The sequence below is a fragment of the Solea senegalensis genome, linkage group LG7 (assembly GCF_019176455.1).
Source record: "Solea senegalensis isolate Sse05_10M linkage group LG7, IFAPA_SoseM_1, whole genome shotgun sequence".
Lineage (NCBI taxonomy): Eukaryota > Metazoa > Chordata > Actinopteri > Pleuronectiformes > Soleidae > Solea > Solea senegalensis.
This window is the reverse complement of record NC_058027.1, coordinates 1,310,332-1,324,874: the sequence shown is the minus strand read 5'-3', so window position 1 is coordinate 1,324,874 and position 14,543 is coordinate 1,310,332. Positions and strand designations below refer to the sequence as shown.

Sequence of the window (14,543 nt, the reverse complement as noted above, 5' to 3'; positions counted from 1 at the left end):
CTCACTTCACCCTCCGAGGGGTTGTACAGATAATTGAAGAAGATGGGACTCCTCCTGTGCATCCTGTTGATGCACTCCCACATACAAATTCCTCTCCGCGCCTGCTTGTCACCTTTATCTTCAAACAACAAGCCTGAAAACACACACACACAACACAGATGCTGCTGAATCACACAAGGAATTAAACACGTTTTACACTATAATTCATATTCAAGTCTAACATAGAACTAAATCACACATTTATTCTTTAACTGCTGCTTAGAAAACTCACTTATCAATTATGTTTCCAGCTACAAATAAGAAAGTAAGTAAATAAGTAAGTGTATTCAAATACATTCAGTCTTTAAAGGTGTGGTGGGTAACATTTAGGTGGATTTGTTGGCAGAAATTCAGGGACCTTTACTTTAAAAGAGGTCGCCATCAGTCCTGCCAGTGTTTCAAGGTTTGAAGAAAAAGCTTACTATGCAAATTAATAAGAACAATGTCACTCATCAAGAACTTCTGGTATGTGAAGGCCACCGTGTTTCCTTGACGAGCGACTGCAAGTGTCCTCCGTCATCAGTGCAGCCGCAAAAACCACGTTTTTATATCAATTTTAGCTGCACGTGTCAGCTGAATTTAAGACGTGTTTACGGTGCAAGAGAAAGAATAAAACGCATTACTTAAAGAGTGATGCGCGAGCCCACGCCAGAAGCTCTTATTGTTACCGGCGCAGAAATATTGTTGACATCCCGTCATTGTGTGGCTCTGCATGTTCACAACATGCGAGGAGATGATATTCAAAATCCCTCTGGTTTAAACTGTCAAGGACACTGACCGTGTTCCAAGCGCTCGTAGTCGGAGTCCAGCAGGAAGTTCTTGAAGCGGTTAGAGATGTGATGATAGGCCAGGAATTTCAGATAATACTGATTAAACTCAAACTCCAGAGGATACTGCGCCAAAATCTGCAAAAAATAGACAGATACAGATTGTTGTTAACCGGGGAGAAAAGGGTCAGTGTGAGAGTGACAGCTGGACGGTGTCCTCGTGTTGCTGCTTTTACATCCGTCCACTTCATTAGAAACGGGAAGGACAGTCTCCTGTCCATGTGGGGGCAAAGGTTGATGATATCATCAGCACCAGACACAATTCACACTGAGCCAGCAGGACTGCACCGCCATTGTTCCCGTCCAGAGGACTGAGGTGGCCAATGACAGAGAAGTGCTGAATATTTGAGGCCACCTGGGTCTACTGGCAAAAACAACAGCTGTTGTGGAGATGATGCACTTCTATTTTCAGCTCTTGTCCGAAACCCCCTGCCCCCACCCTGTTTATATTCCTCTCGACCCCAGAACCAACGCCAAACTGTCTCCGCTGCCAAGCCTGCAGTTTCAAAAGACAAATGCAGAAAATATGTGTTGATGTAAGTGCATGGGAGTGGGCCTGTTTGACCCCCAGAGACACAAAACAACCCATTACATCCTCTAAAGTTAGTATTTCAGAATGGACACAGCTCTCTGGATTTCAGCTGTACGAGACCCCCCTTCAAGAATTCCTGGAGACTCTCAGTCCCCAGAGCTGCGATTTTCCACACGCAGCCCTAAACACGCACTGCATTGTGAAAGGATGCTGAAACACAACCGTGCAGTCAGCTCAGCGCCGATCGCTGGGTTCCTCGACCATCTGGGCAGCAGCACTGCCGCAATAAACGCTCAAAATTACATTTCCAGCACTGGGAGGTGCACAGCTAAACCAAATGTATGGATAATGACAGCTGAATTTCACACATTCTTCACCCTCAAGCCACTTTGCTTTTGAGGAATGAGCTGAGCTCACGGCGATGCTATGAGTGACGTGGCGGGAAAGCACGAGAGAAGTCACAGGAGAGTCACGCCGCGGAGGCAGCGTGGACAGAATCAGGTGCGACGGTGGAGCTCACCTGGTGCACACAGTCCAGGAACTGCAGGAAGATGGGCGTGAAGCCGCTGCCCTGGCTGCTGGGACTCAGGTTGCTCCGCTGGCTGAACTTGTGGCCAAAGGACAGCCACTCCTTCTCCAGCAGCACCTGAAAACCCTCCAGGGTGCGGTAGAACGGGTCGCTCAGCAGCTGGACCAATGACACCACCTGCAGACAGCGACGAGGAAACGTCAGCTTCACATGTGTCGTCTTTTTACAGTCACGATACCAGATTTAAAATCACAGACTTAAGTGTCAAAATGACTGGAATTTAAAGGTGAGGATATCAAATGACCATGAATTGTTGAGTGTTTTTTTAAAATTCCTGTTTAAATTGCGACCATGTTGTTACTTACCTTGACATTTCTCGGTAAAATAAACTTGCAAGTTTATTCTAATGAAAGAAATGTACTTTATTTGAAGTGTTTTATTGAGGATTTCTTTTGATGACCACATTTAGGGATTTTATTTCCTTCCACACATACATGTAAACTTCTCTTTCCAGCAACAATATATTAAAAACAATTAAAAACAAAAATCAATTTGTTTCAAACCATCGTCAAACTAAGCCCAGCCAGTTCCACACCCATCACTTCCTGTGTGCAGTGTCACTACTTTACTATCGAGACGTTGCTCAAGTAAAGTGAGCCGCATATACAGTGTATCAGCGACAAAGAAACACAGATGACAGATTATATTTTGGAGGTTATCCTTCTTCTTACATTGTGCTTAACTGATCATCTGCTATCAATAACATTTATATAACATCGCAGCAGTGTCTTCAGGCATATTTGAATTCCCTCCACTGAACACCGTTTGAGAAGCACTTGTCCACACATGCAACATGCTTGGCCTGCTTCCCCGTCCGTGTCTCCTCCAACACAGTTAATGAGCCTTGACACGTGTGGAATGGAGCGGGAAAAACAGTTCATGGCTTCCCCCGTGGGTTTCTTTTGTTTTTTCAAGAGCATCCTGAAAGAACCCCCCCCCCGCCTGCCCTGCACCTTGGCACTCAAATAAAAACCTCAGATTATTGTGAGATTACAGACGACTGAGGAGTGGAGAGATGCAGAGGGTTAGACAGAGACGGAAAACAGGGTTTAGAAAGAAAGCAGACAGTTCTGCATCCTGTCTGCTGGGTGTCTATGGTCCATGGACAGAGGCAGGGGAGCCAGAGCATATGGAGCCCATTTGCCTGTGCTGGGTCGAGCAGGTCATGGCGTGATGGAGCTGGTGGCCCGTAGAGAGAGATGCTCCAGGCTGAACACGTGCCCGGCATACGGGATCCACAGAGCACACTCCTAATCAGCAACCCAGGGCTTCACCAACCACATAAACACATTTGAAGGATGAGCACTCGCAACCACAAACATGCACGTTTTAGGCGCGGGTCAGCACGGACAACATGAGCTCAGAGAGCAAACATGCGATGAATCGCAGAGCGGCGCAGCAGAAACAGACACTGGAAATCGATCAGGATCGAACAGATTTACTGTTTACGTGCCTCAGAGTCGGAAACCGTGAACTCGCGTAATTGAAATCAGCTAAAAATCTGTGACGTGTTTTTTTTTTTTGAGACCTCGGGACACTGTGTACCGACGTGATGAAGGGGCTGAGCAGGAGGGGCAGGTGTGGCAGAGGGGGCCAGATTTATGATTCACACATGGCTCGGGCAAGAGGCTGAACAGATGCAGAGAGAGAATCTCGTGCTGAAAACTGTCGTCGCAATCAAAGCCACATTATAACGATATAAGTTATTTATCTCGGCTTTCAGTTTAAATATATGACACGAGACCGATGGAGGGCGACATCTAAACATTAGACTGTTTATCACATATGTAACTGCATCTGTATCCTTTCTTAAGTTTTTTCTTTTTGTCTTTGTTGGGTTTTGTGCCCATCACGATGTTTAATCTCTGCATTTCACTGCTTCTTCCTACTCACGGCGGCGCTTTATTGTCGTGAATCAATGCGTCTCCTTTGATGCACGAGTTTCCTGTAGTGTTTTTATCACGTGCTATGATTACAAGGAGGGGAGGGGATTGTAACGAGGACACCCTGGGTCCTGGCCTTGCATCAGGGAAGCTCTGCTAACACACACACTTAACAACCCCCCCGTTCTTCTTATGCCTTCATTTAAAGGCTTGCAGGTGCAGTGTCGGCATGAATGATCACTCTGCACAGGTGTTAAGTGTTTATGATGCTGCCACCTTCACAGCTGAGCGAGCATCCACGCACGTGTAAATGTGTTCAAATTAAAATCGCAAGATAAATCATACAAAAGAAGAAACCACCCAGACAAACTCGACACGAGGGACAGGAAGATTAGTTGCTCTGACTTTTCATTTTCTGGATAATTGTGAAAGTGGTCACTTCCCGTAAGTGATTCAAAAATGCTGCTGGCTCGCCAACATACAGTCCCAGTGATTTATACTGAAATGCCACAATCATTCCAGGACCTCAAGACAAATTAATTTCTTATTTGAGACTCATCCAGTGAGTCTAGAGATATTTTTATGAGTCAGAATTTGAAAATCCTACCAATAAGCATGTTTAAATAAGTGTAGAATCACTTGGAAATACCAACAGTTTGGGTCTTTTATCCACAGCCACTTACAAAAGAGGAATAAGCTACATGGAAGACGTCTTGGAAAGAACTCCACTTGATAGAGGGTGGAGTGATCCAAGTGCAGAAGGAGATAGGGGGCTAAAGGTAAGTGGTAGGAGAGAAGATGAATTTTTCAAGAGCTTCTTGAAGATAGACAGGGACGCCCCCCTGTTCTGGTAGCACTCAGTGGGTCATTCCATTTTTGTTGAGGGGTATAAGCCTTCAGGAGAGCATTTAAGTCGGTGGGAGCACACCCGTGAAGCACTTTGTAGGCGAGCATCAGTGATTTGGATTTAATGGGGGCGGCTAAGGGTAACGAGTGGAGCTCAATGAACAGAGGGGGGTCACATGTACCCTTTTAGGGCTGACTTCAATCAGTGATGAACCAATTTACCCACATAAAACCAACAAAGAAGAAGGAGGAAACAGCAGATGTTCACTGTTCAGAAAAATCACGTCATGAAAATCTGTTGTCGTCCAGTGTCTCCTCTACACTCCCTTAACCCTCTGGTCTTGATATTCTTCTCATGTGTGCATCGTGCTTGTGCATTCACTTCTTAAAGTACTTGTGAGTTGCTCTTACTTGTGTAGTAATATCCCAGCCGTCCTCCAGGCTGAGGAGAACAGATGAGCCGCTGTCCAGAAGCTCCACCAGAAACAGTGCCAGCTGCAGGATCTTGTGAATCTGTGGGGAATCAACACGCACACATATTATGATTAATCTTCCCTGTGCATACAATACCATGTTTGGTCTACTGGTAATTACATGCAGAGTACTACTTGCTGCCCATTAAGTGCTTCCCACAGATAATCCTTTTCGACTGTGTATATTATGGTCAATGTAAGGACAAGGGCTGCAGAGGGTCAATCAGATAACCAGCCTGCTGTTATTCCATCGTTGTGAATCTGTTTCCCCTGGGAAACTGGCCTCGGACTGGATTTATCCATGATGTGAATCTAACAGAGAGGATGAGCGAGTGAAGAGTGGACCACTGGGTCGTTCTCACACACTCTTTTAAAGGGGGCATACATGTACGTCATAAAATGCTCCCTTTTATCTGTAGGGCACGATTTCTGTTTGAGTTTTTGGTTTAGTCCTCTCACACAATAATGCAGCCTGGAGCACTTATGATTTATCTATCTATCTATTCAATTCAATTCAATTTTATTTGTATAGCGCCAAATCATAACATACATTATCTCAAGGCACTGTACATAGACAACATCAAAGAGAGCAGAGACCCCCAACAGTTCACACAATGAGCAAGCACTAGGCATCAGTGGAGAGAAAAAACTCCCTCTTAACAGGAAGAAATCTCTGACAGAACCAGGCTCAGAGATGTGCGGTCATCTGCCTCGACCGGTTGGGGTGAAAGGAAAAATGGGGGATAGTGGAGAGGTGGGGACAGAAAATGGGGAGAGAAAGAATATATATATATATATATATATATATATATATATATATATATATATATATATGTATGTATATACATATACGTATATGTATATATATACATATACATATATATATATATATATGTATATATATATATATATATATATATATATATATATATAAGGGTTGCAGTCAGAGAAGCTGCATGTTACCAAAGCTAAAGCTAAAAAGCCTCAAACCCCTTCTAAAAAATGTCTAAAAGGAAAGGAATTATGTCGTGGATTTTTGCGGACACTGAGACAAAGACTGACAAATGTTGTCAAATTTCAAATTTAACACACACCATCTGGTGTTTATTTACTACTGTGTTTATTCTCAATAAAAAGTTTTGTTTTTCTTCATTTCAAACTGTTAATACAGTATTTTAACAGTAAAGTGTAAATAACAGCCAGATATTGAAAGTTATTTTGGAAAAATGGGCTAAAGCACTTACTCATAGGACATTTTCTGGCCCTTTTATGGTTAAAATAAGCAAAAAAAACTTAAAGGGGTATTATTGTTTTTTTGTCTTTTAAAAGCTGACTTTGACTGTTACTGTGCAAAACCGTGTTGTGTGTTTGTTTCACCTGCAGGATCCACTCAGAGTCTTCCAGGGCTTTGAGGAAAGAGTCTTCAGAGTCGGAGGACGTGGCACTGGGAGCGCAGGCCCTCAGCAGCTTTTTCAGCGCAGCTTTCACCTGCCGCGTGTCGGCAAACTCCACTGGCACCAGTTCACAGTTCAGAGAGGAGTCCACTCTCAAGCCCTGTCCACACAGAGACACAGAGAGAGAGACAGAGAGAGAGAGACAGCAGCAGTGGATCAGACGGTAAAAATATACTTGAAAGTTTGTGTTGCAGCACTGTTTATTTGTCCAGTTTCAGATATTATGTAAGAGTAAGAGTAAGAGCCAGGAGACAGAAACGGAAATCATGGATACATTACTCAGAACTGATCAATTCTTTCCTGTAGGTACACATTAAACTGTAATGCTGACCTTGACTGTCCACCACACGCTTAAAGAGACAGTCCAGGACTTTATCAACAGCAGCAGAAAGGTCATTTAAAGACATTTACATGTATCTTTTATGTTTTCATTGTGTGTGTGTTTCGGATTCAATCTTTTAATTTTTTTTTACACACATTAAAGACTTCAGAAAAAACATCACCCCAGTTAAACATTTTTTTGATCAAAAGTTAAACACACACACATTTCTAATCATTGAAATGCCGCACAATTAATGTGTAACAACGGTCTTAACGACACACTGTGATCAGATTTAAGGTCAGTGTCGGTTCACACACTGTATCTAGTAAATGTTCACTCAATGTTCACTGGATCAAATATTTTTTATTTAAAAAGGAGAAAAGAGTGTGAACTTTAAAGATAACTAAAATGAATGACATGGTCATAGTTAAAGACGATGTTGCACTAAATGATTCATTTTAACTTCTAGTCATCGTGAGTTTATAGCATAATAGTGGTTTTACTTTGTTGTCTTTCTTACCCTTAGATGTGACTTTTCACCCAGGATGTAGAGGGCTGCCTGCCGTTTGAGGAGCTGAGCCTGCAGACCGCTGCTCCCTGCGGGGGGCGCCAGATCCTTCCCTGCAAGTCTGGCACCCACGTCTGCTGCCAGCGGATGCTGACTGAGTCTGCTGCTGGAGCGCAGGCTGGCCCACATGCCTGCAGAACACACACACACACACACACACACACACGCAAACAACAAGTCACATACACACATGTGAAGGTCTGTCCCGTTCAAATGCCACTGATGTAGACAAGCTGTCAAACAATCACAGGACACAAGTAATGGCCAACACATGACATGCACGACTACAGTTCCATGCACAGCAGAACGACAGGGATTATATAAACATCATCATCATCATCATTCCTTCAGTTCACTAACAAAGCTGTGGACTGTGCAGATCTGATGTGTCGAGATGTTTGAAGCAGAAGTCTAGATGCCAGTTCTCTGAAAACCAGCATGCAAATATTTTCAAAGAACATGAACAACTATGAGGAAGGACACGGTTTGTCACAGTTCAGTCCCCTACACTGGCTTATACTGAAATATGATGATAAACATACACCCGCCGGCCACTCTATGAGGGAAACCTGTTCAACTGCTCGTTAATGCCGATATGTAATCAGCTAATCACAATCGTAGCAACTCAACAGACAAGCTGCTGTTCAATCTGAGCATCACTAAAGGCGATTTAAAGATATAATATGCAACATTTATGCAAATATCTAAAAAGTATGCTACTGATGTTCCCCATCCCCATTCTATTCAAGGTAAAGGATCATGTGTATTTGGGCACCAGCGCCCCCTGTGACCCTCATATGGAGGATAAAATGGTAGAGCGATGGATGTGTGTATTTGTCAGTAATGGATCACAATAAGTCACTGCTCTGCCAACACACAGGAAAACCAAACTAGACGATAAGGTAGCCCATCTTACTTCCCGACGTTAGCAAACTAGGTCATTTGTTATTGTTTGGATTGAGAGAGCCCTTACTACAAAAATGACATACTGTGCATTTAAGTGACACACTGTGGTGTGAGGTTAATCAGAAACTCTAAAATCAACCGGGGTTGTGAATGTGAGAGTGAATGGATGTTCGCCTCTGTATGTTAAAACCCAACTATACAGAAGATCCTCCTGTCAAGCCTTAAAGCAGATGAGCTGCAGCAGAAGACCACAACAAATGCCACTGCCGCCTCTTTATTAGGTGTCCTCTCTTCCCTAATAAAGTAGCCAGTGAGTGTATAATGCATCCTCAGGCTGTTTTCATTATAGCAGAGCGTGACCGGCGGGACCACACTCTGTGTGTGTGTGTGTGTGTGTGTGATTCATAACTGGTCTGACACGTTAAACGGCTCCGCTTCCTCGTCTGTCTGGACCTGGCTCTTAACTGACCACAGCGAGCCGTGCCGAGCCAACCCTGCAACAATGGAGAAGGCCACATGACAGCAGCCAATTTGGTTTGTGAAAAACCCACAGCTCCCAGAAGAGCGGCCACAAAGTCAGCGACGATTAGTGCAGCGTCTCTCAAGGTCTTTGTGAATGGTCTGCAACGTGGTGCAATGCAGTTGTTACTCGGTTAGTGAGCGCCTGTGTAGGTTAGCGAGAGGGAAGCGTGTTATGTGTTAGAGGAGAATGAGGATTGTGAGCGGCCAATTGACTCTACCTTGTTGATGGGTTCTCTCCTTACTGGCAGGTTTTTGGTTTGTGTGTGTGAATAGTTTATCTCTGTACTCAAGCACTGGCGTGGTTGTTTTTGCACAGGTTGTAGAGAGAGGAGGGGAGGGCATGAAAAAGACACAGAACGTCAACATTGTCGGGACATCACCGCCTGCCCTGCTAACAACCACTCCAGAGACAGAGACAGAATCATGCAGATGAAGACGACGCTCAGACCCGGTATTGACCGCATCTGTCCTGATTGACACTGATCTTACACCTTTGATTTGCTGTCGGGTCAGCGAGGACGGACGTTAATATCAGGTCTGAACGAGGCCGCAGAGTTACACTGATGAGGGTCAAAGGTTGAGCTGGTCCATGAATGATTGTCTCAACATGCGTGAGTGCCTTTGTTCACGGTTATGACTTATGATGGACTTGAATCGCAGCGTTTCAATGTTATTTGTTCTCCTCTGAGGTGAAGTTAAGTTAGGTTAAGTGCACTGCCAACACATTTTTCAAGGGTCACTTTGTGGAGCTTACTTTATTTGACATCTTTACGAGGGAGAGAGCAATTAAGGACAAAATATGATGCAGAAAATATTCACCAGTATGTCAAACGCGTGTCTCACAAACACGTCTTTGTCATCTTTTAAATGTCAGTTTGACATCACGACGACACAGTAGATTCTGCTTGGATTTCATTAACTGAACAAAGACAACATTTGTAAGTGCCTTGATAATAAAAAGAAAGTGAACTGCCAGTGAGTTTTACACAAGCTGTGCGCAGGATGATGTTGAGAAATCAAAACTTACTCACTAAATGAGGCATATAAAGAGCAATATTGCTCTTACTTAACCTATTTTCGCTGGGTGTGAACTAATTAAAGAGAAACTAGTGTCAGAAATGAAAGAGAAATAACAACTTTTATAACAACAATTGGGCAAATATGTCATCTTAATGATAATGAACTGATACTAAAAACTATAAAAACTTGACTCCTGGGTTCTTGTGTACTTTGCGTACAGCACAGTAATTATTACCAGACTAATACTCCTGCAGCCGGGATGATAAATGGAAGTGAAACTCATATCAGACCCTCATCTGACGGCCTGACTAACACCTCAGACAGATAGACCGACACACCCAGACACAGACGGTGTGTGCGCCGCTTAGAACTGATCGTTCTCTGTGCAGAGTTCAAATTCCCGTTTACACAGTCGTCAGAATGATGAATCAGCTGAACAGCTCATTAAGTTACAGTAATGCTTATGTGCAGGGAAAAAACTGCAGGTCACAAGAGGCCAAGCATTATATACACACTTTATAGCTACAGTAAGAACAGGATCTTAAATCTGCATCTTCACTTTTTTCATAATCCATCATTCCTAATATATATTTAACACCTAAAAAGGCACTAAACATCTGAACGATATAGCAAGTGTTTGATTTAATTGCAGTTATTCACATACTGATGACTGCGCAGTGAGATATTCGCATCCATCACCAAATTGTGGTTCTAAAAAAAGATATTTGGGGCATTTACTAAAATATAGACAATTTCAAATCTAGAATGTTTTATTGTGATTCAAATGTGACCTTTGCCTTCACCGGATGATGCCTACAGACCTGCAGAAACAAGGAAACAGAAACAAAACACTCACCTCCGCGGGTAAAGCTGTTTGAGAATGGGATGTCTAAATGGACGGGAGCCATCTTTGTTATCCTGGAAGTCTTCCGTTCACTGCCTGAAGACAAATTGTTAATGGGGGTGTCAGAGAGAGGAGATGGATGGACGAGACTGTGACCCCCAGGTTGTCCTGTGATTCTTACATAACCCTTATTGGAACAGATTTCCTTCCAAATGCTATTATCAGAAACATTATTTGTCCCATGCAGTCTCTTTCTCTGTCACACACACACACACACACACACAATAAGATAAGTATGTTCTGGTTTGCTGATGTGAGCAAACACCAAAGGGAAGAGAGTGAGTAAATACAGAGCTGCAGAGAACAAAAATAAATGTGAAGAGTTTTCCCTCTTTATCGGAAGCAGTGAACTCTACGTGGCCTCTTTTCCCTTGTAAACAAACTCAGCTTTTTTCTCTCTTTTTTTCCCACGGCAGCACCAAGGCCATGGCGGCGCATTTACATCAGGTAAGTCAGATGACATACAGTAGCTCTGGAGTTACACATTACACACACTAGTGACGTCCTGCAGTTAATGGACACTAAGATAATAAGTGGTTGGCGAGTCTCATGCTGCATCCCACAAGGGAAGTTATTGTACTTATCTGTTTCAAGAACATCAACATGTTCAAGGTCGGGTCTGATAGATTCGCAGATAAATAACACAAACATGAAACAATTGGTTAAAGGTTGGACAAAGACTTTTTCTCTTGCCCAACACCCAGTCTTTAATAAAAATGTCATTTATCGGTTCCATTTGCAGGCTCCCTGGTTCAGCTTAGTGCGAGACTTTGATGGCAGAGAATCAATATTAATGTTTTATTTATATATCTGTGCTTCTCCTGTTTTGCGGCTAAATCATTATCAGAGATCTAAAAAGACTTAGAGCACACGGATGCTATTATTCTCAAATCGAAAACATCCAAATGAGACCAAGACAGTTATAAACCAGAGAGAACGGTGCGGTTGCAGTGTGAGCGTGTACCTGGTGAGAGGCCTATGAGGGAGCGGTTGGACAGCGTGTTGTTCCCGTTCATTTTGAAGTAGACTGGGATGGAGTTGAGGATGGCTTGCAGGTACTTCTCTTGTTCGAGACTACTGGAGGACTCTGAGGATGAGGCAGGGGCTAAAGAGAGAGACGACACAGCCAGAGAATCAGGATCAATCACTGCTTTCAAAAAAACAAGAAACTGAGCTGCACAAACAGTCGAATCAAGCCAAATTCACACTGGATGATTTTTAGAGTTTTGCTAATGACGTGGTGCTAATCACCCCCTAATCTGCATGTGATCTGCAGTCGCCACGTGTGAAACACTCACAGACGCCTGCCCCGTGCGTCAAAGACACAAATCTCACTTTACAATCTCCTGTGTTTTTGGGACGAGACAAATCAATCGGTGGCTCCTCCCTCCCGATGAATGATCCTGAACTTACTGGGAACACACGGTGACGGCAGCGATTCTCAGGAATCACAAGACCTCATGCTGCGTAGTGTGGGACGCACAGTGATCCTTTAGCTTTGATGAATGAGTAGTGTATGAACTCATTCATGCACTGTTGCCTCACAGCAAAAAGGTTGCTGGTTTGCATCCCAGTCTGGGCCTCGTCTGTGTGGAGTGTGTGTGCGACCGGTCCAGTGTGTGGCAGATAAAGCAGTGGACAATGGACGGATGAATGGAGGAGAGAATCCTGTGCTTTGCGTGTGTGTGTGTACCTGTGGACGAGGAGTTCTGTGACGACTTGAACAGTCCCACCACACTCTTGCCGTGGAAGCCTCCTGAGCGCAGCAGGATGGCTTTGGTGCGAGGATGTTTCCAGCACACGACGGGCAGGCGGTTGTGTCTGTAGCAGCGGGCGACTTTGTGTAAACTGCTGTCCTGCACTCCCTGAGGAACAACCAGCAGTCCGGGGTAACTGACCGAGAGAGAGGAGAAGAGCAAAATTAAATTAAACAAACACAAGCAACTGTGAAACAATTTGTTCATGGAAATAAAGTGGAATAAATTGTCTTCTTCAGATTTTACAGCCAAGATCAGAGTGGGATTTAGTCTGCATTAGTCAGAGCATATGTGGCTGGATTCTAATCTATCTTCCAGGTACAGGACCGCCCTCACACTGGTCTTTTGAGCTACAGGGGCTTAGAAAGCTTCTGGCCGGGCGTCAAAACAGATCTAATATCCTCCAAACTGCTGCGATGTGATTACAGCGAAGTTTCTGGCGGCGCGAGGTGGTGTACCTGCGACAGAGGGAGTAGAGTCTGTTCACGGCTGTGACTTTGAACTGCTCCCCCGATTTGGAGCGAGAGGAGCTGGCGGTGATGGTGCCGAGGCCCAAGCGCTGGTAGTCACGGAAACAGGACTGCTCCACCAGCTGCTCCATGGTGGACTTCTCGGATGCTCGTAGGGTACTGCTGGGCGGCGGCTCGCCGTCGTCCGATACTAGAAAGCAAAGCAAAACACATTCACACACAATTGTTCGTCTCCTTTTTAGAACGCCTGAAACAAAAACAAGGCTCTATAATAAATCATCTATTTATTTATTCTACTATTTATTTTTAACCTGCTGCAGCTTTCGGATTTTTCGCATCTTTCTCGCGCTAATCGAACCGAATCACCTGACTGCTGGGATTGGCCCGACAAAGATCTTCGGCTCCACTACAAGGGCGGAGTTTGCATGTTCTTCCTGTGTGTGTGCGGGTTTTCTCCGTGTTCCCCGGTTTCCTCCCACACCTCACGGTCCACAGACTACATTAGGCAAATTGGACACACTAAATTAACCATAGATGTGAGAGTGAATGGGTGTTTGTCTCTCTATGTGGCCCTGCGATGGACTGGCGATCTGCCCAGGATGTGACTCCGCCTCTCGCCCTATGTCAGCTTGGATTGGCACAACAGCCCCTCGCGACCCTGATGTGGAGGATAATGTGGTAGAAGGGATGGATGGTTCAGTGTGGTGGTCGTATTTCTTTGTCTTCTTGTTTTTGGTGCAGATCAATCTTCCTAAAGTTGAAGTTGAAAAGCTAAAAAAACAACGGATTTGTAATTTCTCCCGTCACTTTTAATTCCTGCGCACCATCATGCACGAACATGTCAAGTCATTGCACTCACTAGAAATGTCATCATCCTCGTGCCACGTCATCCTGCTGCCTCTTTCGTTCTTCTTCAGCGTGCTCTGGCTGCCGCGGCCCATGGTGATCTTTCCAGCCCGCTTTGCTCCCTTGACAATCGTCTTGGACAGCGTTCTGTGAGGAACAATGAGGAGGCATAATTTACTGTGAGTCGTTTCAGCAGCAAAACATTTCCACATTTTCGGCGCAGGAAAAAAAATCTGCTGAGGCATTTGTTTATTTATACTAATACTTCATGGCAGCGACACAAGAATGCAGTGTTCAGTAATGTGCACTACACAACAGACCTGAAGCCAGTGTTCCTCTCTTTCTGCTTCGGCAGGATGAGCTGCGGCGCAGTTTGACCCGCGGCGAATGCAAAGGAGCTGAAGATGGATTGTGGGTAACGGATCCTCTGGAGGTGCTTCCTGAAGATCTCGACCATCTCCGAGCTCACCTCCTCATCGAACGCCACTTTTATCAACTAACAGAGACGTGGATGAAAGCGGATTATTCAACAAGGCGGACAACGGATCCGAAGCGAGCACTTCATATCTGCACCTGGTCGCTGTA

At 44.4% G+C, this 14,543-nt stretch overlaps 1 protein-coding gene across 2 annotated transcripts in view; it reads right to left on the bottom strand.

Moving 5' to 3' along the window:
* The window catches only part of sbf2 (SET binding factor 2), a 94,758-nt gene that overhangs the window by 5,417 nt on the left and 74,798 nt on the right, over window positions 1–14,543 (bottom strand). The window contains exons 24-36 of one of the 2 annotated variants that reach the window (XM_044029744.1): window positions 14,279–14,454; window positions 13,972–14,105; window positions 13,101–13,302; window positions 12,579–12,778; window positions 11,850–11,990; window positions 10,838–10,921; window positions 9,180–9,254; window positions 7,486–7,664; window positions 6,567–6,743; window positions 5,128–5,229; window positions 1,919–2,104; window positions 818–944; window positions 6–133 (exon numbers count right to left, since the gene is read on the bottom strand). In XM_044029744.1, coding sequence (XP_043885679.1) covers window positions 6–133; window positions 818–944; window positions 1,919–2,104; window positions 5,128–5,229; window positions 6,567–6,743; window positions 7,486–7,664; window positions 9,180–9,254; window positions 10,838–10,921; window positions 11,850–11,990; window positions 12,579–12,778; window positions 13,101–13,302; window positions 13,972–14,105; window positions 14,279–14,454 — 1,911 coding nt within the window. The remainder of the gene's footprint in view (window positions 1–5; window positions 134–817; window positions 945–1,918; window positions 2,105–5,127; window positions 5,230–6,566; window positions 6,744–7,485; window positions 7,665–9,179; window positions 9,255–10,837; window positions 10,922–11,849; window positions 11,991–12,578; window positions 12,779–13,100; window positions 13,303–13,971; window positions 14,106–14,278; window positions 14,455–14,543) is intronic. The other variant, XM_044029745.1, reaches the window with a different exon arrangement.